The sequence below is a fragment of the Lepidochelys kempii genome, chromosome 16 (assembly GCF_965140265.1).
Source record: "Lepidochelys kempii isolate rLepKem1 chromosome 16, rLepKem1.hap2, whole genome shotgun sequence".
In the NCBI taxonomy this organism is placed as follows: Eukaryota; Metazoa; Chordata; order Testudines; family Cheloniidae; genus Lepidochelys; species Lepidochelys kempii.
The window spans coordinates 5,726,200-5,753,399 of NC_133271.1; the positions used below are offsets into that span (position 1 = coordinate 5,726,200).

General features: G+C 50.3%; 2 protein-coding genes and 1 long non-coding RNA gene across 7 annotated transcripts in view; 2 read left to right on the forward strand and 1 right to left on the reverse strand.

The window, feature by feature from the left end:
- The window catches only part of EXD3 (exonuclease 3'-5' domain containing 3), a 616,706-nt gene extending 594,070 nt beyond the window's left edge, over positions 1-22,636 (forward strand). The window contains exon 21 of one of the 2 annotated variants that reach the window (XM_073314578.1): positions 22,534-22,636. In XM_073314578.1, coding sequence (XP_073170679.1) covers positions 22,534-22,601 — 68 coding nt within the window. In that variant the 3' untranslated portion in view covers positions 22,602-22,636. The remainder of the gene's footprint in view (positions 1-22,533) is intronic. The other variant, XM_073314585.1, reaches the window with a different exon arrangement.
- On the reverse strand, positions 10,829-26,960 carry LOC140899307 (uncharacterized). 4 transcript variants are annotated; one of them, XR_012155274.1, is made up of 7 exons: positions 24,555-24,796; positions 23,862-23,993; positions 23,178-23,365; positions 15,188-15,332; positions 14,789-14,900; positions 13,870-14,001; positions 10,829-13,039 (listed from the first exon to the last, which is right to left on the reverse strand). It is a non-coding gene; the product is annotated as an uncharacterized lncRNA (long non-coding RNA). The 4 variants fall into 4 exon arrangements; XR_012155275.1 differs by lacking the exon at positions 24,555-24,796 and adding an exon at positions 26,356-26,960 and having other exon boundaries at positions 23,178-23,993; XR_012155276.1 differs by having other exon boundaries at positions 14,789-14,897; positions 23,178-23,993.
- On the forward strand, positions 24,977-25,767 carry NRARP (NOTCH regulated ankyrin repeat protein). The gene has a single exon (XM_073314596.1). It carries the CDS (start codon positions 25,193-25,195, stop codon positions 25,535-25,537), a length of 345 nt encoding a protein of 114 aa, XP_073170697.1. The 5' UTR covers positions 24,977-25,192; the 3' UTR covers positions 25,538-25,767.
- Positions 26,961-27,200: the final 240 nt, after the last annotated feature.

Below are 27,200 nucleotides of genomic sequence, written 5' to 3' on the forward strand. Positions count from 1 at the left end.
TGCAGGGACCCTGCAGCAGGCAGCAATGAGATAATCTGCCTCTGAGGGACCCCCTCTATGTGAGGGTGGCTCAATCCCTGAAGCAGAAGGCTTGATAGCCCTTCAAAAGAGCAGGGCTCTCTTGCCTGCGCTCTGCAGGAGGTCAGACTGAGGAGCAGAATGGGCCTCTGAAAAGCTCTTGTTCTACCATTCTGACGCTGGATTGGCTTGCCAGCCGTATCAATGGCCAAGCTCTTTTTGAAACTTGCTAAGGTTTGGCCTCAGTGAGGCAGTGAGTTCCCCAGGCTAACGGTGTGCTCGGTGACAGTGTGTAACACCCTGGCAGAGAGGGAAGGAGCTATTACGATGGCATTTCTCACTGATGGGGAAACTGAAGCCCAGAAATGGGAAGACTCAGCCGGCTGAGACCCAGTGTCACTGAATCCCAGTCCTGTGCTAGAACCACTTGATCACACACTCTCCTTGGCCTACACTGAGCAAATCGCTTGATTGCTCAAATGTGCCATTTGGCCCGGCTGGTGTTTATTCCAGTGGGGCAGGACACCAGTGCAGTTAAGGCTCAGTCTAGCTCACTGTGGAGCCGCTGAGTTTTCAAAGTGCTCGGAAATCCACCTTTGGACGGGGGTTGTCTTGAACACAGCTGTGCGTCCCGGCGGCCTGAGCAGGGCTTGTGGGCTGGATTTGTTTCAGAGCTAAACACTGTTGGGTAGCAGTGATACTGCGCTGTTGACACTGAGTGACTAGCCCAGAGCTGGATTTCTTGCTTTGATTAACTTAATTTGCCCAGCTGAACTGCAAACACTGACCAATTGCATGCTACTTCTTACGTTGTCTGAGTACTGGTTTCCCCCTTGTGTATTCCCTGCATAGCCTTATGAGTTTGATAGGGACAAGGTGTTTGGCACTCCAGCTAGCTTCCGTTTACAAATGAATTTTTAAACACTATTCCTCACTAGCCAGGAATGTGCTTCCCTCCCCTCTCCCCCCCACCTCAGCCCCATCCCCTTCCGAGCCAACTTCCTTCCTGGTGTAATCTGGAGCGGAAACCATGCTGCATATTTGACTGGCTCAGTGAGCAAGCAGCTTAGCTGTCCATGCCGTGACTTTGTGGCTTGAATTGGAGCCGGGCTGGGGGAGGTCAGACCCATACTGGGGGACACCTCTGTGAAGCAAAGGCTTTGGCTAAGCCCTGTCCTCCGGCGCTATCTCTGGGCTCAGAGCGCTGAGCAGAGGCAACACGTAAAGCTACAGATTTTTGCTTCCTTTACTTGGCTCATGGCTGGGTGAGTTCAAGAACTAGGTGCAGTGATCGAGTCCTCAGATGGCCTTGGCAGCCTTTTAAATGAAGGCTAACAGCAGCGCTGGGAAGAGACTCCGTCTAGGTACCCAGTGCGGCTGCAGCAGAGGCCGTGGCAATGCACGCTGTCCCGCATTGTGCTGACGTGCTGACCTGGTTGGGTGGGGTGTTCTCCTTGGTTTGGCTGCCAGCTGGGGGGGCAGTTAGTGGCTGGTTGTGGGGGGTATTTTCGTGTGCAAAGTGGATACTTGCCCCCTGGGACTTAGGTTGAACCCAAGGCAACACTTCTCATAGGCCACCTACAGGCGCAAACAGCTTTTGGTCTATTCAACATCTTCACTCAGCCATGAGCATGCCCCTGCTTCAGGGTTCCCTTCGGGGTGTCTCTGAAGGAGGGTTATAGTTACACCCCAGAGGACAGGAGAGAGCCTCAAATCAAGGCACTGACTTAGGCAATGAAATATATACATCACAAGCCTTGCCTGGACTTCATGCAGACCAGTGCAGACTAAACTCCCCAAGTCCTGTCCCAACATGCCCTGGGCTCATGGCAAAGCCTGGAATGGAGATTTCACAGGACAAAGTCCTGGTTAGGAATCAAACGTTCCACTCTGGCTGAATATTCCCTGTATAAAATGAACAATGTCTGGGGCTTGGCTGGCTCAAGAGACCACTCAGAATGCCCTGAAATCAGCCCTGGTGGTAGTGACAAAAAGTTGTTACCATTTGATATCTATATAATAGCTCCCTGAACATGGCATCCCATGTATCAGGCGGCAACCAGGGTGGGGATCCACTGAACATGGCGTCCCATGATCAGAGAGCTGACAGGGGATCCACTGAATATAGCATCCCAGGGATCAGAGAGCTGCTGGAGGATCCACTGGACTCGGATCCTAGCCAAGGAATGAGGGGGGAGATTTCTCCATATGTAAAAGTATTAAAATCATGAAGCCCAGGGCCTAGAACAGTGGTTCTCAACCCACAGTCCGTGGGCCGCTTGCGGCCCAAACAGCACATAGCTGCGGCCCATGTGACATCAGGGCCATGCAGGTAGTATAGATATTGTGTGGATGTGGCCTGCCTAAAATACAGAGAGCTGCATATGCGGCCCACAATGGTAAATAGTTTGAGAACCACTGGCCTAGAAGCATTTTCCTGCTGTCAGATTGCAGGGTTGCCATTATCAACTGTTAGCATTAGGGATTGAGTATTAAACGAGCCATAAAATTATTTTCAAGCTAAAATATGGCATAAACTCCAGAGCAAATAAAACCACATAAACCAGAAACCGTTTCTCTTACATTTATACTGGTGCCAATAGTCCCTGTTTACCATTTTTGACAAATGTCTGTTCTTGGTTAAGCCAAATCCACTCTGATGCTGTTTGACTGGGCCGGCTTGTCATATGGCCTAGTGACTGTTGCCATGGGGAGGAAATGGAAATACCTGATGTATTAAACTTCAAAGCATGGTGTTCCTCTCCATGGCTGTGAAACGCTGTTTGCAAACACTCTGGGAGGCTAGTCTAATCTAAGGCCGCACTAGGGCAATTGGATCTGCACTGCTGCTCCCAGGGCCTGTGCAGACACCTGCCTGGGGTCCATGGATCCCCAGGTAGGCCTAAGTGCCCCCTGGCTTGGATCCCATTGCAGGATCCGCACCTATGACCCTGCCTAACTTTATGCACTGTGACTAATCCCACTGATGTCAGCGGAAGAGTGAATGTAAGTAAGTGCATGAGTCTTTCCAGGATCAGGGCCTGTGTTTGACCAGGCTCTCTATGGATTCCAGGGTAACCTGGAATGTGCAATTTGTAGTTTCCCATGCAACTGTCAAAGGCTGAAGTGTCATTCAGAGAGCACATGTGACCAAAGCTGCCCCACACCTTCATCTCCCACTTTGCGTGTGTGTGTGAAGGGGTTAGCAGCAGGAGTGGCAGCCTTTGCTGTGTATCAGCTAGGCCTTTCCTGCACTTCTTCAAGGGCCCTGGCTTTGTAATGCCACTCACTTCCGGCTGCCTGATTTCTCCAAGCACTTGCCAACTTCAGGCTGGAGCTAGTAAGGCGCTGAATATCTCAGCTGCCCAAAAATCAGTGGGACTTACACACAGGCAGAAGTTCTGAGCTGAACTGGGGCCTGGTTCTAAGCAGGGTTTAGAACTGGCACTCCCTGGTCCCTTCCAACCCTGATATTCTAATGGGAGAGAGGGAGGGACAGCTCAGTGGCTTTAGCATTGGCCTGCTAAACCTAGCATTGAGCTCAATCCTTTGAGGGGGCCATTTAGGGATCTGGGGCAGAAATTGGGGATTGGTCCTGCTTTGAGCAGGGGATTGGACTAGATGATCTCCTGAGGCCCCTTCCAACCCTGAAATTCTATGACTCGGACAGGACTGATCCTGAAAACTCTTCCTCGTGTGAACAGTCTTTACTCCGTGAGTAGCCCTATTTGTTCCAATGGGCCATTGTAGGTAAAGATTAGCTCGGACCTTTGAGTGGTGAATGATTTCCCTTCATTGTCTATACTCTCTGAACTCTTCCTTTGGCATGTGTTTGGTAGGGCTGCTCCAGCTAGAATGGGATTTTGTGCAGCAGCAGTTCTGATGCCCAGAACCGCACGGTGCATCCTCTGGCAGCCTATGAGATGACTGGTTTGTACACTGGTGAGGGCACATTGGGTGCTGTGTAAACGTGATGCACGGATTGGATGGGAGACCACTACCCTGCACGGTATTCACCAGCTTCAGGTTCCTTTGAAACCAGGGGGCATTAGGGGTACTCAGCAGTTTGCAAGGAAAACCCCTAAATTTTTACATCCATAGCCAGCACTTGTCTCTTCCCTTGCACTCCATCTCCAGCCCTCGTTATTTATATTATAGGAATGCAAACTGCGAGAGTGACCTGGGAATCTGGATCTGTTTCCTGCAGCTAACAATGATCACTGAACATTTTTTGCATTTTTTTTAAATCACAAGAAAAAACCCAGCAGCGAAGAAAAGTGCCCAAGAGCTCAGCCCAGGGCATCCAAGATGGCCCCCTGCCCTGTGCCAGGGCATCAGTCAACATCCCGTCCCCCTCCGAAATACATCTTCAGTCATAAATTCGGATTGACGTTGATGCTGCTGCTCTTAGGACTGACTGGCGGCGAAGGCAAAGGCCCAAGGCCTGTCTGCCGCAGTTCCTGCACTAGGCCCAGTGCTTCCTCTCAGCCTGCCCTGAGCCTGTTTGTTGTTTGATCGCTATCCACTCTCCCTCTCTTTCTCCTCTGGCGCTGGGAAGAAAAGCTCTGCTCTTTCCCACGCTCTCTCTGACACATTTCAATGAATTAACTGGGGGCCACGCCCCCATCCTGATTGCCTCTGGCCCCTCCCCCTGGGTTCCTCTGCTCCCTTTAAGGAGGCCTCGGCGGGTTGCTGGGCTCTCTTGTGCCTCCTTCCCCAAAGGACACTGCCTGGCTGCTGCTCTTTGCAAACAGAAATCCAGCTCGCCCAGTCCACAGCGCTGAGTGTTGTAAAGCACATTTAAGCCCAAGGATTCAACACGTTCTCAGTCAATGCGGCTGGGATTAAGAAGAAGCCAGGGGAACATCAGCCCCTGATCTCTGGCGCTAAATTTTCCTAAGCAGGGAAAATATTTTCTTCCTCTGTCTCTCCCTCTCTCTGTTTTTCTCTGTTGTTTTGCATGGTCATTTGCTAACCGTATTACAGTGCACTGTTCACCCCCCTCCCCCACTCCCATGTCTGCAGCATCCAGACCTTTGTGTGACATCCCCCCACCCCCCTATTCCTAGAACAGAACAGATAAATCACTGGGTGCGACTACTGGTTTTGCAAGGAAAACCCAAGAGTTGGGGGAGGTGGAATATCTGTTGGGCTTTTGAAAGTTATTGCCACCAGTTTGGCTACAATCCCAGCTCTCAACACCCTGAAACTCTAACTGGTGTCAGAAAGCCGACCTAGGTTTGGGAGAGACACAGAAACACATCACATGGTTTCGCAAAAAGAAAAGGAGGACTTGTGGCACCTTAGAGACTAACCAATTTATTTGAGCATAAGCTTTCGTGAGCTACAGCTCACTTCATCAGATGCATACTGTGGAAACTGCAGAAGACGTTATATACACAGAGACCATGAAACAATACCTTACTCTGAAACCTATCACATGGTTTGTCTTTCATTCAAAAATTGAAACTTCAAATACTGTTGTGTGTTAAATTGGAGTTTTTTCTGGCCTTTCCCCAACATGGATTCCTGCCCCTCTGCCAGTAATTAACATTTGTACTGTGCTTTTCCTGTCTGATTAGTTATTTTGCTCACCAGTTTGCTTGCAGTGGCAACACTCCTGCAGTCAGGGCCCAATCCAGCAAGGTGCTAAGCATCCCCAGCTCCCATTGTTTGCAATGGAAATTTGAGCATGTTCAGCACCTCACAGGTTGGGCCCATGATAGGTGTCCAGCTTTCTTGTAGCAAAATTGGCTGATCTGGAATATTTAGATAGGGCAGAACAATAACAAAATGAGGTGACATGAGTAGCTGATTGACACAGCCCCTAGGAAGGAGCTTACTTTGGGCTCGATTCTGCCACCTTTGGGCCAGACTCAGACACCCTTACTTGAGTAACAGTTTACTCCACGAGCAGCCCCTTTGGCTTCCAGGGAACTGTTTGAGCAGTCGGGTGCTACTCAGCCAGAGAAAAGGTGGCAGAATTGGCCCCTTTAGGAGCCGAGGGTCTCCTTTTGCCAAGGAATTCACAGCTTGCCTGGTTAAACTCCAGCTCACTGCAGCTGAAGCAGGAAGATGACAGGGATTTACTAACTAGGTTCGTGGAATTATCAGTGCCACTTTTCCCACACCGGATATCACAGAGCGGCCTTGGTCTGCTCACACTGCGTCTGTCAAACGTCAGATACACACAACAAAAGCCATTTCCCCCTTTTTCCAGCTTTTGCTTACTACCTCCTGAAAGGAAGGAGACAAGTTTCTCCTGAGTAAAACCGTTGTGGGCAATTCTCTGTTTCCAGGGGTTTCCCTTAATAGCCGTGGATCTGTGCTGAATGCGATAACTCGTGATGTCCATCTGTGGGAAGCAGGAACGCACTAAGAGCCACAGACAGTGCTCCAGTCTGCTCATCCCAAACACCCTGTCTCGCTTAACTGTCATTGCAGGCTGGCTTTCTGCTTGGCCTTCCTTATTGCATGGACTCCTGTGGTATAAAGACTTAGCCCAAACACTTCAGTTTGGTTTGATGCATAGCTTGGTTAGGAAGCCTTTCAACACAGCTCTAAGCCAGGGATAGGCTGGAGACATTGTGAGTCAGAGACATCCTCCCCCCAAAGCCGCAGTTCCCTCCCTGCAGCCCCCTTGTTCCAGGGACAGGGGAGGAGGAGAGGGAGGGGAGATAACATTTGCGCCTGGCTTAGACCATCAGCAAATGGCAGCAGCCACCCCAGGCCAGCTCAGCTGGCTGAGAGGCTGCTCCACTCCCCACCACGCTGTTCACTCGCACCCACGCTTCCTTTGGTGCACCCAGTCCAAAGGGCCAGGTGTCCACACCAGGGTGTGTTAGGAGTTCTTAGTCCCCATTGTTCCTGGACAGAGACATGGAGTCCAGGTCCCAGTCTAACCCTAACCATCAGGGCTCTTTCCAATGGTGGAGGGAGCCTGAGTGGGCCAAAGTGAGCTCATTCCAAACCCCTGTTGTGCATGGTTGGGGGTGTGGGGTTAATTCAGTTCCAGATTTGCACGTAGTCAATTCTTTGCCTGTGACATTAAGTCCTGTACTGTACAACTCCGCAGTAAAGGCTTCTGTGCAGAGGAAATGGTGGAAAGGGAACAATTAAAAATACTTTTTACATTTGTGAAGCAAAACGGGCTTGTGTGTGCATGCAAAGGGACACGGGAGCGTGTGACGGCACAGGCCAGCAATGCTGCACAGCCCACATATTCTGTGCTGTAGAAAAAGAGCATTCGCTAAGGCACACACTGGCACTGACAGTTGTATTCACACCTTTGCCAGCATGATGGTGAGTCAGTCACACCTTTGAGGGTCTTAACCAATTTCAGTTAAATCGAAATAAAAAACTCTGAGAGAGTCCACACTCAGATGGGCACTGAAATAACAGATCTGAAATTCACCCCATTTTGTTTTTCAGTGCCAGTCTGTGTTCAGACAACCCCTAAGATTTATATTTGTATTACCCACACAAAACTGTGTTCAAAGAACATTATTAAGATAACAAAGTCAAGCACTCAAAAATGAGGTAATGCCAGAATTAAGGTTGCCTCTGCTGCCTTCATTTGCTCCCCTTTGTGTGTATGCATTAGGAGACAGTCTTTAATTACATGATCACATGCTATTCTTTCCCGTAGGACCCTGCCTCATTCAGTGCACAGGATGGATGGTGCTCACTTAATGAGCAACTATTCGGTATTTTGTTTTATCCTCAGTCTTCAATGGATGACCCCATGCACTCATTTACTATTCAAACCATCCTCTCCAGACAGAATTATTTATTTCCTCATGGGCTTTTCTCTGGTGCTCACCATGATAGCATTGAATGAATGCACAAACATGAATGCACTTATTTTCACAATGCCCTTGTGAAATGAGTGGGTATTATCCCCATTTCACAACTGGGGAGCTGAGAGAACAGAGAGATTAAGGTAAAAAAGTACCCTCTGGTTTTGGGTGCTCAATTTGAGACATCTAGGACCTGTTTTTTTGAGTCCTTAGCTTTCTGCAGCACGTTCTAGGTTCAAAACCCAGCTCCCAGTGCTCAGCATTTCTGCAATAAGACCCTGGGGTCTCACGCTGGGTCACAGGGTGACCACCTATGACCAATTTGGTTTAAGAGACTTGCCCAACATCACACAGGAATTCTGAGGTAGAGATAGACCCAAATTCTCCAGAGTGGCTATTAACTGCCTGAACCATGGATCCATCCTCTCTCTCCCCACAGCTTCGTTCATGACACCCTTTCTAACTTCTGCACTGCAGCAAACGAAGCACAGAGATCCTGCCTCCGACAGCCTCCCTCAGTACTCAGCCCTGTGCCACCACACAGCCAGTGGGAAAACCAGCCTGGGACGGTATGAGGCAAGGCTGTACCCTAAGGCACACGAAAGGGGCCGTGCTTGGGAGGCGGAGCGGAGGGGATGGACATGGGAGGGAGGGTGGGGAGGAGCAGGGAGGGAGAGGCTGCACTCATGAGGCAGGGCATGGGCAGGGGTGGGAGAAGCTGTGTTTGGGAAGGCGGGAGGAGACAGGAGTGGGAAAGGCTAAATCATAGGCCATATGAAATCAGTGATGGCCAGTAAAACTCAGGGTACGGAACAGCTTGGAGAGGTGCCGTCTGTGTCTCAGTTGATGTAGAATGGCCCTGGAAACCAATTTCTTGGATTGCACCCAACCGACAGCTATCTTCCCACACCATGGAACTCCTTCGCTGAGTGCAGGCCATATCATGGGCTGAGTAGTCCTCTGGCACGAAAAGGGCTTTCCTTCCTAGTGGAAATCCAACTCACGGGATCTGGAGCACAGAGAACCATACTGCAAATGTGCCCACTCTGGGTAGTTGGGTCACAGAAAGTTAACTCCAACTGAGTCCACCGTGTGAAGAGCGCACTCCGGGTGGCTTGGGGGAAGGGAAAGGCAGTTCGACGTGTGTTGTTGTCTTCGGAGCGGTGATATAGTAGCTCCAAGCATCAGTCTGCTGTTTAGGTCCCAGTATATTTAGTTCAGGAGATTTCATTTGGGGTTTGACTTGGTTTTTACTGTACCTCTCCTAATCACAGAATCCCAGTCCAGCAATGCCAGGCAGGAAAAATATTCTCTGAAAGCAACCTGTAGGCAGCTCGGCTATTCTCACTGCCGTTAGCATGAGCAGTGCTGTCTCCGTGGTGATGCCAGAATAGAGGAGTTTAGCGCTATACTGATACTAAGCTGTCTTTACCAGTAAGATTTTATCATGTGATCCTTTATTTGGATGGATGTATTTTTATGCTGCCTGTTTCAGTGGACATAATTGCCATGAAAATGTCACACCCAACTTTTCTAATGAGGTGGCCAGCTTTACATTTCCCACCCAGGTTTCACCATTTGCTCTAGAGCTGGGCCAAATGGAAGACATTACACTGCCAGATCCACCACCAAGACTGGCTTTCCCAGTGGCCATATGGAGAGACACAAGGTGGTGTCAGAGGTGAATGATGCTGGGAATTAGAGGAGTTTGGGATCATTTGTTTTGGGAATGAGCTGGTAAGAATAGGGATAGCCTTTGTAAATCAGAGATAAAGCCCCAGAATGAAATGCCAAAACACCCGTTATTCAAACATAGTTTTGTTACCCAATATGGTGTAATATTTTGGTACATTTTCCCCAGGCTTTCCATCCACATTCAGTTTCCATTCTTGCATGTTGTTCCCAGAAACATTTATAGTCAGCAATTCCTGCACTTTTGTCTTCAGCAATTCAGTCATTTGCTTTGAAAGAGATTTGATCCTAGATAAAGCACATTGTGTCTGAATTGTATTGAGTGAGGCCCTTCTGGGCAGGATGGTGGTCTGGGTCAGCCACCATGTTCACTGAGGAAGACAAGCAGCCTCTAAAGTGAGTTTAGACCATCTCTACACAATATAAATCACACTCACAGCTTTCAGATGGGCACAGAACACTTTGGTACATGAACAGTTAAACAGCAATTAACATTCCTGAAGGGTAGGCAAGATTCCACTGGGCTCAAGTACCCTAGGTTTCTGATCATGCTGTTTGCCTGTAAAACTTTATCATTTGTTCAAAACAGTGGGCACAGTAATCCAAAGCACCCAGTTATGTAGTCTTGTTGTCCCTGGAGCCCAAGCAGAGGGCACATATACAATAAAGGACATCATTCACCCAGAAATATTCCACAGTTCATACAGGTGTCTCTCTTGAGTAATGATCATTCATCTGTGCAGCCAGGAAATGGTCCCTAGTTCACCAGGCGCTGTAAGTAAAAGGCTGTGTCTGCCCCCAAGCATTGTTCCTAGAACCTACCACCATGGCACTGCCATTAATGGTAAGAGCTCTGGAATAGACCATGCACATGTGTCTAGCCATGTTCATGGCAAATTAAATCAACACTGTGGTGAAAAAAAATCTTGTTCTTTACGCTAACCAGCTCCCCAACCATTGCTACCAACCAAAGAGCTGGTCTGGGGGCAGCAAAAAGCTCAGTGTAGACAAGTACACCTAAGTCCTAAGCACACCCCAGTTTTCCAGGTTCCTGCCCACGTGGAAGCACTTCTGCCTCCTGTCAGCCCTAATGAGCCAGAAAGTCAGCAACCATTGTACCATGTACTATGTTCCCTTGCAAGCACAGACAGATTCAAGGTCCACTACCCTCCCCAGGGGCCCTTTACAGTTAGAGATCTAGACGGAGCTGCCAAGGAACTCAGGGACAGGGAAATATGAGTTTATATGTGTTATGTTCATTGCACACACATGGAAAAAGTAGATGAAAACATAAAATACTCTTTCTGGAAGTTACAACATAACACGACTTTATTTCTTAGAATCCAGAATTCTAACACACAAGAAACAAAAACAGAGAGAAAAAAAGCAGGTTGCACCCGAAAGCAGAGAAACACAACTCACTCCACTCTAGAGGCCAACTCTTTGCAGCTGTAATCACTTGCTTCTTCCCTGCAGACTCCCCTAGCCTACCAGCAGAACCAGGAAACCCTTATAACTTAAAGTGATAGCTTGTAATTTTAACACAGCTTTCAGTGCACCAAAATACACATTATCAAAGTTGGATCCCAAGTTATTTAGTCACTTGTCAATTATTTCAGGTACATTCAGGGACAACTCAGCTGCTGTTCTGCAAAACATTCTGGGTATGTCAAGGCACCTATCTATTTGTATTTATTTAAATATATTACCTGTTCTTTTCTTCCAGTGTGGGTATGAGCCTAGAATAAACCAAGCTCTGTGGCATCATCTACCTGTAAACCCAAGGGGGTTTCCACAGACTCTCGCTCCCATTCTGTGCTGTGCAAGCCTTACTGAAGGGGATGGTTTGCCCAAGCACAACTGGGATACTGGTCGGGGGCTAGGCTGGGCTGCCACATGGAGGCACTAGACCTCTAGATGCCCTGGGACCACGGGATTTCCCCATGGATCTTTTGCATATCGACAACCACTGCCTGCTCCATGGGGGCAGCTCCCCCTTCCCCCATGGGATGATTCCAAAGAAACTTGGCAAGGTGAAGCTCCCAGAGTTCCCTGGCTCCCCTGACAGATATTTTCATAGAAAGCTCTCATTGGCCTTATGTGCATTATACTCATAACCACAGGGATGCAGAGGTAGGAGCCTCTAGATTGTCGGCCAATAACATTAGGAAGGGCCAGGCCCACAAAGGCAACAAGGAGAAAACATGCCTTTGTTGGAACCTTCAGGACATACAAGTGGCCAGACTGGGTCAGATCAATGGTCCATCTAGCCCAGTATCCTGTCTTCCGACAGTGGCCAATGCCAGATGCTTCAGAGGGAGTGACGAGAACAGGCAATCATTGAGTGATTCATCCCCACTCGTCCAGTCCAAGCTTCTGGCAGTCAGAGGCTAGGGAAACCCAGAGCATGGGGTTGGGTCTTTAACCATCTTGGCTAATAGCCATTGCTGGACCTATCCTCCATTAACTTATTTAATTCTTTTTTTGAACCCTATTATATTTTGGCCTTCACAACATCCCCTGACAAGTTCCACAGGTTGACTGTGGATTGTGTGAAGATATACTTCCTTTGGTTTGTTTTAAACCTGCTGCCTGTTAATTTCATTAGCTGACCCCTGGTTCGAGTGTTATGAGAAGGGGTAAATAACTTCTTCTTTGAGTAGTGTCCCTATGGGTGCTCCATTCTGTCTGTGTCCCTGCGCTGCTGAGCGGAGAACTTCCATAACGGTGTCAGTTCGCTGTCTCTCTTCTTGCTACACTATCATCAGCGGCTTCTCAACTGCCCTGACTAGAAATGGAGCCTTTAGCTGTCCGTTAGCAGATCATTAACTCTCCTTTTCAGTTGTTAATCTTTAGCTTTTAGAAACCTTTAGCTTTCTTTTGGCTTTTATATGGCTGTGCCTAAAAAAAAAATGGAAAAAAACCCCCAAAACTAACAAAAAGAAGAAAGAAAAGACTTTGTTCTTGTGTTGACACCGGAGGGGGGACAAAGCAGGTGGACAAAAAATATTACGTCCTCACAAAGGAATCAGAATTCCCATTCACCCACCCACCACTCAATTCCATTGTGGTAAATGTTGGGAACTTCATGGCCGACAGCACCATTCTACGACAACACCCTATGACAGAGATTGGAAACACCTTGCTCTCTTTGGTAGGAAGGCGTACTCCTTGGCCACCTTGCAATTTCACAATGCCAACTACCAGGCACTCATGACAAAGTATGACACAAATTACAATAAATTACATAACTTTATTGATAAGCTGCCAGGGAGCTCCCGGTATTCCTTCAAGGCCATCATCCAGGAGGGGCAACCTATTGCAAACACATCGTTGCAATCGGCCCTCGACATTCCATGGCAGTGGTGATGAGACGGGCATCATGGCTCCACCTCTCGGGATTCCCAAAGGAGGTGCAGACCATGGTGGAGGATCCCCCCCTTTGGAGGGGTAAAGCTCTTCGCTGAGAAGACCGATGCCTCTTTCCACTCCTTGAAGGATCCCAGGGCCACTCTCGGGTCACTGGGAATCTACACACCAGGACAAAAGAGATGTTTTAGCCCTCAATACTAACAGAGGCCTTATTCATCCCAATTCCTGTCACAATGGAACCATGAGCCCCAGGGAAAAAGGGAAAGCTCTCAAAGCGAATGTCTTTGGGCTCCCAGACCTCAACCCAACCACCTGCCCCTAAACACCACTTTTGACAGGCAGGTCGAGGCACCGCGAAACCACTCCCCACTACTATCTATGACCATGCACCCATTTAGCCACCATTTGGCAGCGTTCTGCAGTGCCTGGGAGTGCCTAACCTTGGACAGATGGGTCCTAGACATCATCAGATCAGGATATTCTATCCACTTCACCTTCCTACCCCTCCACAACACCCTTCCCCGTCCCTCTTCAGGGACCCTTCTCACAACAGTCTACTATGCAGGAGGCAGATCGCCCCCTGCAGTTAGGAGCCATGGAACCAATACCTCAACAGCTACAAGGCAAAGGGTTCTACTCTCGCTATTTCCTAACACACAAAAAGAAGGGATGTTAGAGACCCATCCTGGACCTCAGAGTTCTCAACAAGTTCATCAAAGCTCAGAAGTTCACGATGGTCAGATTATTGACAATCATTCTGTCACTGGAACAGGGAGACGGGTTTTCGGCCCTTGACCCACAAGACACCTACTTTCATATTTCAATACTACTGGCTCACAGATGTTTCCTCAGGTTCACTCTGGGAAATGACCATTCCCAATACAGGGTCCTCCCCTTCGGACTTTCATCATCCCCAAAAGTATTTTCCAAAGTTCTCTCAGTGGTAGTCACCCATCTAAAATCCCATGGGATAATGATCTACCCTTACCTGGACGATTATCTTTTCAGAGCCCAGTCACTTCTGGAGGCTTGTCGAGCCACTGAGGACATGATACACTTGTTCACAGAGCTGGGCTTACAGACCAATTCCCAGAAGTCAATCCTCACACCAGTGCAACACCTGGAATTCATAGGGGCTGACCTAAGACGCACGACAGGCCAAAGCCTTCCTAACTCAGGACAGGTTTCTATCCCTGGTATCACTTATAGAAATGGCTCAATGCAGCCCTTGAGTGCCAGCTACAATCTGCCTCTAGCTTCTGGGGCATATGGCAACCGGCACGGCGGTGATTTCATACGCCAGACTTTACATGCAATGCCTACAGCTGTGGTTCAGCTTCGTTCACAGACTGAACAGGGACAGTCTGGCCAAACCCCTGTCACTGCCCACCCGGATCAGGAACTCCTTGGACTGGTGGAAGAACACAGCCAATGTAGGCAAAGGGATCTCCTTTTTTCAGGCGCCACCCTTGTTGCTCCTTACCACCAATGCATCCCTCCTAGGACGGGGCACGCATTTGAATGCCTCCCAGCGCAAGGCAAATGGAGATATCTCTGTATATCAATCACCTCGCGTTGAGAGCAGGCAGGAACACCTGTGCCCATTTTCTTCCAGTGATAACAGGGTCGCAAATAAAGATCCTAACTGACAACATAGCCTGCATATACTATTTCAATCACCACGGAGGAGCCAGATTGCCCTCTCTTTGCATGGAGGCAATGAAACTGTGGAACTGTGCATCTCTCACAACATCTCCTTGTACATGGCTTACCTCCTGGGCATGCACAACAAGATAGTGAACAAACTTGGTTACACATTCCTGCATGACCACCAGTAGGAGATGTCAGTACTTCACAACTTATTCACATGGTGGGGAACACCATCCACAAACCTGTTCACCACTTACCAGAACAAGAAGTGTCTATGATACTGTTCCAAGGTGGGGAGTGGACAGCACTCTCTGGGACAAGGACTGTCTTTATGCCTTCCGTCCGTTTCCTCTTCTGCTGAAGGTCCTGCTGAAGATAAAGAGGGACGGAGCTCACATAATTCTGATTGCTCCTATGTGTCCGAGACAGACCTGGCACCCTTGCCAGATGCAGCTTGTGATGTGCCCACTGATCTCCCTTCTGGCCACTCTGCACCTTCTCTCTCAGGACAAAGGGCGCACCATACATCCCAGCATGGGCCTCCTTCGCCTCAAGGCATGGCTGCTATGTGGTTCCAGCATCTAGACAGCTCATGCTCAGAGGAAGTGCAAGAGGTTCTACTGCACAGCAGAAAGTCTGCCATACAGCACACTTACCTGCAGAAATGGTCCAGGTTCTAGATTTGGTGCATGTCCCAACAGATCTCGCTGGCGTCAGCAACTCTTCCACATATTCTGGAATATGTTCTGACCCTTAGAAAATTGGGGTTATTCCTGTGCTCGCTCAGGGTCCACCTAGCAGCTATGAAAGCATTTCACCAAACCTTAGAAGGGTACTCAGCAATGTTCCCTCTAAGATTTTACATCCATGTGCAGAATGAATTTTGTTATATGCACCAATATGGAGGTGATGTGTGGTGGGGGTGGGGGCCGAGGGATTCAGAGTGTGGAAGGGGGTTCAGGGCTGGGGCAGATGATTGGGGTGCAGGGGTGAGGGCTCTAGCTGGGCATGAGGACTCTGAGGTGGGGCCAGGGATAAGGAGTCTGGGGTGAAGGCTGCCCCGGGGCTGGGGCCAGACGACTCCCCTGAGCCCTCTCCCCAGTGGCAGGAGCTCTGGGGCCAGAGGAGAGGCCCATGGCAGCCCTGCATGACCCAGCTTGCTCCCCTCTCCAGTCCCTGCCCACCCCTACCTCTCCAGGCCCCTGTGACTGCATGACTCCGTGGCCCTTTATAGCCTGCTGCGCAACCATGCAGCTTAGAGGGAACTTAGGTGCTCGGCACTATCATACCCAACCACTACGAGGGAATAACAAACCTCTTCCCTCAACCTCGACTTCCTTCCCCCTCGTGGGACCTAATCGTAGTGTTGAAAGGGCTGACTAGGCCCCCGTTCGAACCAATGGCCATCTCTTTGCTAGCACACCTATTGATGAAAACGGTCTTTCTGTTTGCAATTACCGCGGCGAGAAGAATAGGGGAAATAGCAACTCTTATGGCGCATCCCCCATATACAGGATTCTTCCTGGACAGGGTTACACTTAGGCTGCATCACAGGTTCACCCCTAAAGTGATCTCCTTGTTTCACATCAATCTATTTATCTTCTTGCCTTCTACCCCACGCCTCACACCTAGAACACATGAGTTATGAGGAGAGGCTGAGGGAACTGGGGATGTTTAGTCTACGGAAGAGAAGAATGAGGGGGGATTTGATAGCTGCTTTCAACTACCTGAAAGGGGGTTCCAAAGAGGATGGCTCTAGACTGTTCTCAGTGGTAGCAGATGACAGAACAAGGAGTAATGGTCTCAAGTTGCAGTGGGGGAGATTTGGGATGGATATTAGGAAAACCTTTTTCACTAGGAGGGTGGTGAAACACTGGAATGCGTTACCTAGGGAGGTGGTAGAATCTCCTTCCTTAGAAGTTTTTAAGGTCAGGCTTGACAAAGCCCTGGGTGGGATGATTTAATTGGGGATCGGTCCTGCTTTGAGCAGGGGGCTGGACTAGATGACCTCCTGAGGTCCCTTCCAACCCTGATATTCTATGATTCTCACCGAGACAATAGGGAGGCCATACTACATACCTTACATGTTAGGAGAGCCCTTGTATTCTACCTCCATAGGACAAGGGCCTTCAGGAAGTCCTGTAGACTATTTCTCTCTATGGTGGAAAGATCTAAGGGCTCAGCGATATCAGCTCAAAGACTCTCCAAGTGGGTCTTAAATTGCATCAGGCAGCTACCAAATTCATAATGTGATGCTTCTGGGGTCACTGACCACGAGGTCGATCTCCTCATCTGTCACCTTCCTCAAGGATGTCCCCATCTCAGAGATCTGCAGAGTGGCGAGGTGGGCGTCAGCCCACACCTCTGCAGAACATTATGTGATCGCTGGGGACTCTGCCTCCGATACCATCTTTGGCTCCACAGTACTGTCATCTGTGACTGACCCGACTCTGAAGTCCCAGCCTTCCAAGGGGGACACTGCTCTGGAGTCACCTACAGTGGACTCCCATAGGGACAGTACTCAAAGAAGAGGAAGTTACTCACCTTGTGCAGTAACGATGGTTCTTCAAGATATGTGTCCCTGACCATGTGGGTGCTCCATGACCTGCCCTCCTCTCCTCTACTTCAGAGTTCTCACTATGACTCTGGGTAGAGAAGGACCCGAGGATGGTTAGCGCCCACATGCTTGCTAACCTCATGGCACAGCATGAGGAGAGATGGCGCATTTGTGGGCCAAATGGACACTGCTACCAAAGTTGTCCAATCAGCAGTGCAAGGACACAGACACACCTACACTACAGCACCAACAGGACACAAATCTCGAAGAACCATCGTTACTGCACAAGGTGAGTAACTTCCTATTCCTTATTCACTTTCTCCACATTAGTCATGTTTTACAGACCTCTCTCATATCCCGTTAGTCATTTCTTAGATGAACACTCCCAGTCTTTTTAATCTCTCCTTGTACAGAAGTTGTTCTGTATCCCTCATAAGTTTTGTTGCCCTTCTCTGTACTTTTCCCCAATTCTAATATATGTTTTTGGGATGGGGTGACTGGAACTGCACACAGTTGTGGATGGGTATGCCATGGATTTTTAGAGTGGCATTATGATATTTTCTGTCTTATTATTAAGGTTAAGATTTTGTCATGGGTATTTTTAGTACATAAGAAGAACATAAGAACAGCCCTACTGGGTCAGACTAAAGATCCAGCTAACCCAGTATCCTGTCTTCTGACAGTGGCCAATGCCAGATGCCTCAGAGGGAATGAACAGAACAGGTAATCACCAAATGATCCATCCCCTGCTGCCCATTCCCAGCTTCTGGCAAACAGAGGCTAGGGACACCATTCCTGCCCATCCTGGCTAATAGCCATTGATGGACCTATCCTCCATGAACTCACCTAGTTCTTTTTTGAACTGTTAAAGATATGTAGAATTATGTACAAAAAACTGCATTCAAAAATAAAACAATGTAAAATTTTAGCGCCTACAAGTCCACTCAGTCCTACTTCTTGTTCAGCCAATTGCTCAGACAAACAAGTTTGTTTACATTTGCAGGAGATAATGCTGCCTACTTCTTGTTCACAATGGCACCTGAAAGTGAGAACAAGTGTTATCATGGCACTATTGTAGCCGGCGTCACAAGATATTTACATGCCAGATGCGCTAAAGATTCATATGTGCCTTCATGCGTCAACCACCATTCCAGGGGACATGCGTCCTTACTAATGACTGCTTCTGCTCGATAACAATCCAGAGCAGTGAGGACTGACGCATGTTCATTTTCATTATCTGAGTCAGATGCCACCAGCAGACATTGATTTTCTTTTTTGGTGATACAGGTTCTGTAGTTTCCGCATCGGAGTCTTGCTCTTTTAAGACTTCTGAAAGCATGCTCCACACCTCGTCCCTCTCAGATTTTGGAGGGCACTTCAGATTCTTAAACCTTGGGTCGAGTGCTGTAGCTATCTTTACAAATCTCACATTGGGTATCTTCTTTGTGTTTTGTCAAATCTGCAGTGAAAGTGTTCTTAAAATGAACAACATGGACTGGGTCATCATCCAAGACTGCTATAACATGAAATATATGGCAGAATGAGAGTAAAACAGAGCAGGGGACATGAAATTCTCCTCCAAGGAGTTCAGTCACTAATGTAATTAACTCATTGTCACACATTTAATTAATGCATTATTTTTTTAATGAGCGTCATCAGCAGGGAAGCCTGTCCTCTGGAATGGCGGCCGAAGCATGAAGGGACACACGCATGTCTAGCATCTCTCATAGGCGCCAACTTTTCCCAGCACTGGTGGGTGCTCAACACCCCCTGGCCCCGCCCCCACCCCTGCCCCGCCCCCATTCCAACCCTTTCCCCAAAGTCTCCACCCCAACTCTGCCCCCTCCCTTCACCTATTGGACCCGCTTCCCCAAATCCCCGCCCCGGCCCCCCCTCTTCCCCGAGCGCTGGGAGCTAGGGGGAGAAGTGGAGCCGCAGTGTGCTCAGGGGAGGAGGCGGAGCTGGGGTGGAGGTGAGCTGGGGTGAGGGGGCAGGGCGGGGAGCTGCTGGTGGGTGCAGAGCACCCACCAATTTGTCCCCGTGGGTGCTCCAGCCCCAGAGGACTCATGGAGTCAGCGCCTATGGCGTATCTGGCATGCAAATACCTTGCAATGCTGGCTACAGAAGTGCCATGCAAATGCCCATTCTTACTTTCTGGTGACACTGGAAATAAGAAGAGGGCAGCATTATCTCCTGTAAACGTAAACAAACGTGTTAGTCTTAGTGATTGGTTGAACAAAAAGTAGGACTGAGTGGACGAGGCTTTCTTCCAGCAACTAACGGAAGTTACTAGATCGCAAGCCCTGGTTCTCATGGGAGACTTCAATCACCCTGATATCTGCTGGGAGAGCAATACAGCCGTGCACAGACAATCCAGGAAGTTTTTGGAAAATGTAGGGGACAATTTCCTGGTGCAAGTGCTCGAGGAACCAACTAGGGGCAGAGCTCTTCTTGACCTGCTGCTCACAAACGGGGAAGAATTAGGAGGGGAAGCAAAAGTGGATGGGAACCTGGGAGGCAGGGACCATGAGATGGTCGAGTTCAGGATCCTGACACAAGGAAGAAAGGAGAGCAGCAGAATACGGACCCTGGACTTCAGAAAAGCAGACACTGACTCCCTCAGAGAACTGATGGGCAGGATCCCCTGGGAGAATAACATGAGGGGGAAAGGAGTCCAGGAGAGCTGGCTGTATTTTAAAGAATCCCTATTGAGGTTACAGGGACAAACCATCCCAATGTGTAGAAAGAATAGTAAATATGGCAGGCGACCAGCTTGGCTTAACAGTGAAATCCTTGCTGATCTTAAACACAAAAAGTAAGCTTACAAGAAGTGGAAGATTGGACAAATGACCAGGGAAGAGTATAAAGATATTGCTCGGGGATGCAGGAGTGAAATCAGGAAGGCCAAATCACACCTGGAGTTGCAGCTAGCAAGAGATGTTAAGAGTAACAAGAAGGGTTTCTTCAACAAGAAGAAAGTCAAGGAAAGTGTGGGCCCCTTACTGAATGAGGGAGGCAACCTAGTGACAGAGGATGTGGAAAAAGCTAATGTACTCAATGCTTTTTTTGCCTCTGTCTTCACGAACAAGGTCAGCTCCCAGACTTCTGCACTGAGAAGCACAGCATGGGGAGGAGGTGACCAGCCCGCTGTGAAGAAAGAAGTGGTTTGGGACTATTTATAAAAAGCTGGACGAGCACAAGTCCATGGGGCCGGATGTGCTGCATCCGAGAGTGCTAAAGGAGTTGGCGGATGTGATTGCAGAGCCATTGGCCATTATCTTTGAAAATTCATGGCCATCGAAGGAAGCCCCACACTACAAGGATGTGGAAAAGCTGGAAAGAGTCCAGCGGAGGGCAACAAAAACGATTAGGGAGCTGGAACACATGACTTATGAGGGGAGGCTGAGGGAACTGGGATTGTTTAGTCTGCGGAAGAGAAGAATGAGGGGGGATTTGATAGCTGCTTTCAACTACCTGAAAGGGGGTTCCAAAGAGGATGGATCTAGACTGTTCTCAGTGGTAGAAGAGGACAGGACAAGGAGTAATGGTCTCAAGTTGCAGTGGGGGAGGTTTAGGTTGGATATTAGGAAAAACTTTTTCACTAGGAGGGTGGTGAAACACTGGAATGCGTTACTCAGGGAGGTGGTGGAATCTCCTTCCTTAGAATAATGACAGGTTTCAGAGTAACAGCCGTGTTAGTCTGTATTCGCAAAAAGAAAAGGAGTACTTGTGGCACCTTAGAGACTAACCAATTTATTTGAGCATGAGCTTTCGTGAGCTACAGCTCACTTCATCGGATGCATACCATGGAAACTGCAGCAGACTTTATATATACACAGAGAATATGAAACAATACCTCCTCCCACCCCACTGTCCTGCTGGTAATAGCTTATCTAAAGTGATCATCAGGTTGGGCCATTTCCAGCACAAATCCAGGTTTTCTCACCCTCCACCCCCCCACACAAATTCACTCTCCTGCTGGTGATAGCCCATCCAAAGTGACAACTCTTTACACAATGTGCATGATAATCAAGGTGGGCCATTTCCTGCACAAATCCAGGTTCTCTCACCCCCTCACCCCCCTCCCAAAAACCACACACACAAACTCACTATCCTGCTGGTAATAGCTCATCCAAAGTGACCATTCTCCCTACAATGTGCATGATAATTAAGGTGGGCCAATTCCAGCACAAATCCAGGTTTTCTCACCCCCCCACCCCCATACACACACAAACTCACTCTCCTGCTGGTAATAGCTCTGCTGCAGTTTCCGCGGTATGCATCCGATGAAGTGAGCTGTAGCTCACGAAAGCTCATGCTCAAATAAATTGGTTAGTCTCTAAGGTGCCACAAGTACTCCTTCCTTAGAAGTTTTTAAGGTCAGGCTTGACAAAGCCCTGGTTGGGATGATTTAGTTGGGGATTGGTCCTGCTTTGAGCAGGGGGTTGGACTAGATGACCTCCTGAGGTCCCTTCCAACCCTGATATTCTATGATTCTATTACTTGTAGGCTCTGAAGTTTTACATTGTTTTGTTTTTGAGTGCAGGTATGTAACCAAAAAAAAATCTACATTTGTAAATTGCACTTTCAGGACAAAGAGATTGCACTATAGTACTAGTATGAGGTGAATTGAAAAATATTATTTCTTTTGTTTATCATTTTTACAGTGAAAATATTTGTAATAAAAATATACACTTTGATTTCAGTTACAACACGGAATACAATGTATATGAAAATGTAGAAAAACATCCAAAATATTTAATAAATTTCAATTGGTATTCTACTGTTTAACAGTGCGATTAAAACTGCGATTAATTTTTTAAATTTTGATGAATTTTTTTGAGTTAATCACGTGATTAATTGACAGCCCTAATGAAAATCCTCTTTCGCAACATTTCAGCCATTGAAAGCTCCATCTAAAATGCCCTCAACTGGTTTCACTTGAGCTCCAAATACAGCTCCAAAGCAGGCCTGGCCTGTACTTCCCTCATTGCATATGCTGTTAGCTGTGTCTGTAGTGTAATGTTGCTGAGAAATGCTATCTGATCTTCAGGTTTTTGTTTGCTAAATATTATATTAACTAGCATTAGCCCAGGCTGCTAGTCCATGTTATCCACCTGGCTATAAAGCACTGACGGATGCATGGCCAATAGTCTGTATGTATATATCTTTTCTCCAGGTCTTGGCTTTACCGATGCTGTTATTTGGAGGAGGGGTCTGTAGGAGGAGTCATGCTTGCAGTCTGCTCAGATATTTATGCAATCATAAATTTTCTTCCCCTTTCACTGACTGCAGCCCCACACTGGAAGTTGAGAGAATCCCCTCACAAATCTGAATGCCAGCAGGACTGTTTCAAAGGGGACACAAGTTGTAACATGCCATACAATGCAAGGATGTGTATCTTGTTCTGTAAACTATCAAGAATTATTTCTTTTTAATTTCCAGCAACCACAGGACAAGCCATAAACTATAAAAAACCAAGAGGGAACCTGACGGCTGGAACTTGCTGCTGAAAAAATGTATTAGAAAAGGTGCAGTCATTAATTTAAAAATATGGGGCTAGATTTTGCTCTCAGTTACACAGGGAGTTCAACGCAGTGTGCTTCCAAATTTTGATCCTGGAGTTTGGGCGCTTGGCGCTTCCCAGGATCAGGCACTTTCTTCAGTCACACAGCCACCTAACCGAGTGCAGAACCTGAGCCATGTCTGAGACAAAGGTACATCTCAGAATTGCCATTACATGATATAAGGAGAAGTGATACCTTTTATTTGTAGAGAAGGAGGGAGGCTTTTTAAAGCACTAAACATCCTGGTAGCTAGCTAGTGCTGTCACAAGGAAGGAGGCTATGGCTTTCTCACATTTCTACTAGCCTGGTGAGGTCCTCAAACTAGTTGCAAAATCTCCTGTTTCTCCACCCCCAGCATCTCTTCAGCACCCATATTCTTAAAGCATTTTTGCTTTTATTAATACGATCAGAGATCTCACACTGATTTGGGAGTGCTCCAAAAAAACCAGAGTAATCACAGGGTTCTACTGGATCTTGTGCAACAGCCTATCCTGGCTTTTCTGGGGCTAAGAGTTTCATTACTTGTAGTCTCCTTAATGACCAGTCTTCAGCCTTCACAGATCGTTGGTTTTGGAGGGTTGGGAAATAATATATTAGTCGTAAATTGGCAGCAATTCCTTAGTTGTACTAAAGTCCCCCATCTGAATCCGACTGGTAGTCCGCCATCTGAATCCGCCATCTGAATCCGACTGGTAGTCAAGGCAGCCTCCCTTTTCAGAAGATTAATTATAACATGAGCTGATCTGGAGATTATAACAGGCAAGAGCAACAAATGGCAACTCCCCAAAGACAAAATACAAGTAAAAGTCTGTGATTAAAAGGAACCCATTTCCTGCAGTGATCAACAGAGGGGTGAAAAGAAGAGATTGCCTTATTTTCTAAATAAATGCCCCTTACCCATTTTGGAAAGTTAAAAACTGCCGACCTGTTTATCATTGGTGTTGTGTGTCACTTACAAATCTGCTCCGTAGTTATGTAGCACAAGGTGCGGGGCGTGGGTGGGGAGAAATATTACAAGTCCCCTGGATGTTTTACAAAGGCAGAAAAGCCGGAGGGTCCTAGTCCGAGTTTTTGCCTCTTCACACTGTAAATAACCGACCCCGGGTCACGCTGCTTATCCCTTTCACCCTTTGCAGGCTGTTTCCTTGCGAAGCACAGAAATTCAGAGCCCTCTGGTTTCCATTTTTGTCCACTAGCGACCCCTACCTTTAGAGAGCGCAATAATCCTACGTGGTTTGAATTCTTTCCACATTTATTTCAGATCAAGCTGTATTGAGTATTTTCAAATCCATAGGCCACGGATCCTTTGCATGAGGGGCAGGAGAAGGAAAGCACGACCTGTAGATCGGAAGGGAAAATAGGGTCGCACTCTGCACGTGGTGGCCTTTGGAGCTCAACACGCTTTTCATGCCCCCGTCACAAAAATAAAATCTACAGAAACTAGGAACTTCAAGTGCCGTATTTCTGCCCCAAACAGCATCTCCGGCTGCTCCGAACTGGTCACTGCAATGCATGGAGAAGAGCACGGCGCAATGCAGACACCCCCACGCCTGCCCCCCCCCCCCCCCAGCTCCCCACAGGGTCCTAGTCACTCGGGGGGGGCGGGTTTTTTTCTTAAATTAAACGTATCAACATTCCATCGATCACCGCCCCTCCCCCCAGCGTGGTCGGGGGGGCGGGGGGAGCTCCGCCCTCTGCAATGTATCAATGTCCCATCCCCTCCCCCCCGCCTTCCCCGTTGGGTGAAATCCAATCACCGTCCGCCCTCCCCGCCCCTGTGGATACGGCGAAGCGTCACGGACTTGCTATTGTTATGCAAATAAAAGCTGCCTAAAAGGAGCTGCCCGGGGTATCCTGCCCTCTAAAGACGCCCAGGGACGTGGCTGCGGGGGGACTCGCCTGGGGGAGCGCTCAGGAAAAGGGGGGATCCGCTGCCCGACGCGAGCCCCTCTCCGGGATAGGCACAGCAGCTGCCCCCATCTCCCCCCGGCCGCGGGCTCAACACCAGAGACTCCAAGCGCCACCTCCCCCCGCCACGCTCCGCCGCTGCGAGGGAGCGGGCAAGGCTCCCCCTCCGGCCGCCGGGCTGCACCTGGATGCGCCGCCGGGGCGGGTAGCCGCGGCGGCGGCAGCAGCGGGGCGCTCGCCGCCCGCCCGCCTCGCGCAGCCTGGGAGCCGCACGGAAGTCGCTGGGCCGGGCGCGGGGGGCCGCGCAGCCGCACCGCGGGGAAGCGTGGTGCCCAGGGGGCCCCTTCGCCGGGCCCGACCCGATCCGCCAGCCCGCGGGCTGCCCCGCGCCCCGGCCCCCCCCCGCCGCCGCCGCCGCCGCCGCCGCCGCGCTCGGATCTTCGCGGGCTTCCATGAGCATCCGCGCCCGGGGGCTTGCCCGGAGGCCGCGCGCTCCGCCGCAGGGTGCGCCGAGCCCCCGCCCCTAGCTTCGGGCTCGCCGAGCGCCCCTGGCGAGCTGGGCGAGGCGGCGCGCAGGCCTGCGCCCGCCCGGCACCGCTGCGCCCGGATCCCGCCGCCCGGCCGCGGCCATGAGCCAGACGGAGCTGTCCACCTGCTCGGCCCCGCAGAGCCAGCGCATCTTCCAGGAGGCGGTGCGCAAGGGCAACACCAAGGAGCTGCAGTCGCTGCTGCAGAACATGACGAACTGCGAGTTCAACGTGAACTCGTTCGGGCCCGAGGGGCAGACGGCCCTGCACCAGTCCGTCATCGACGGCAACCTGGAGCTCGTCAAGCTGCTGGTCAAGTTCGGCGCCGACATCCGCCTGGCCAACCGCGACGGCTGGAGCGCGCTGCACATCGCCGCCTTCGGGGGCCACCAGGACATCGTGCTCTACCTGATCACCAAGGCCAAGTACTCCGCGGGCAGCCGGTGACGCCGCGGCCGCCGGGCTCGGGCCGGGGCCGGGGCGCAGCGAGCCGGGGCCGGGCCGGGGCTCCCCGGGGCGGGGAGCGGCGCGCTCTGCAGGACCGGCTGGGCGGGCGGCTGGAGCCCCCCGGGGCGGGGACAGGGGCCGTGTCTGCTCGGGCCGCTCTGGGAGCGGGCAACCCCGGGACATCCCCGCCCCGCACGCACACGGCTCCCGCCCGGGCTGCCTCCTGCCCCTGCCCCGCGCCGGGCCGGGCGCCCTGCGGACTCCAGCCCCGGTCGCCGGAGGGGCCGCCCTGGGCCAGCGCGCTGCGCCCCGCGGGCTGCTCCAGGTGAGGCGGGCAGGGCAGGACCCGGCCCTCCGGGAGATGGGGGACCTCTCCGAGGGGCGGGCTGGGCCCTTCCTCCCCCCGGCTGCCTAGCCCGGGACCACGGTGCCTTCCTAAATCGCGCCCGCTGACCCGAGCTGCGGGCGCCCCCGGGGAGGTTAGCCGGCCGCCTGTGGGCTGGGGGGCCGCGGCCCGGGAGCCGGGACTGACCCGCCTCGGGGCGGGCGAAGCAGCCGCATCGCCGGACACAGGGGAGAGGTGGGGCTTGGGTGGAGTGTTTATTTTTGTTTAAATGACAAAGCTGCTCGGACTCCATGTTTTTTGCAAAGAAATCTGGGGGCCCACAAAGATTTTACTGAAAAACCATTTAACTGCTTTCAAAGGGGTTTTGTCTGCCAAGGGTTTTTTCTCCTACTGTAATTTGTCTTCGGTCTGGGTTGGTTTGGGGGGTGTTTGTTTGTTTGTTTTTTGGGTTTTTTTTTTTTTTGCCATCTACCTCGGCTGCGCTCACAGTGTTCGCGGGTTCAGGCAGAGACCTGGTCAGATGCTTTAACGTGCGCTCGCCTCCCCGGCCGGGACCCCCCAGCTGATGCATTTGGTGGCGAGTCAGTCCCTGAAGCTGTCCCTGCGTTGAAAGCGTGCTGGCTCCGAAGTGACTCCATCTCGGCATTTGTATCCGCTCACACCGCGACCTGCGGAACGCCCGTCGGCGCTCGCCTCCCCGTTCTGCGGCCGGGCAAAGCCCCGCAGCTCGGCGCGAGCGGAGGCTCCCGGGCGCCTCGTGCGCGGGGCGGGTGGCCGAGCTGAACTCCCGTCCCCCCGGCAGCCCGCTCCGCTTCCTGCGGCTCCGCACCGGAGCCACGTCCCCCGCCTCCTGCCGCATCCCGCCTGGAGCGTGGGACCCGGCCCCGCGCGCGGCGCTCGCGGCAGAGGCGCGCGACCCGTCCCGGGCAGGCGGGCGCTGGCGGGACGCGCGACCCCGGGCGGCGAAACGAGGGACGTGAAACGAACTCCGCTCTCCGGGCGGCGGAATTGCTTTTGCACAGAAAAAGAGCGTGAGCGCCCCCTGCAGTCTAGGAGGAAAGTTTCAAGGACAACCCGAAAACTACTGAGAAATAGTTTGGGATTTTTTCTTTTTCTAACTTTGGTGAAACTTGGCGAACACTTCTCAATGCAGAATGATTCCATCTGACTTTATACAAATGAAAGGGCGGAAGAGGAACCCATCTTAACCTGCATTTGGAAGTGACTGCACATGGAATTGCAATGCTGCTTTTTGTTGCCATGGCACAATAACATCCATTTAAAAAAAATGCAGAAAATTTCAGAAGTCTCCTTTCC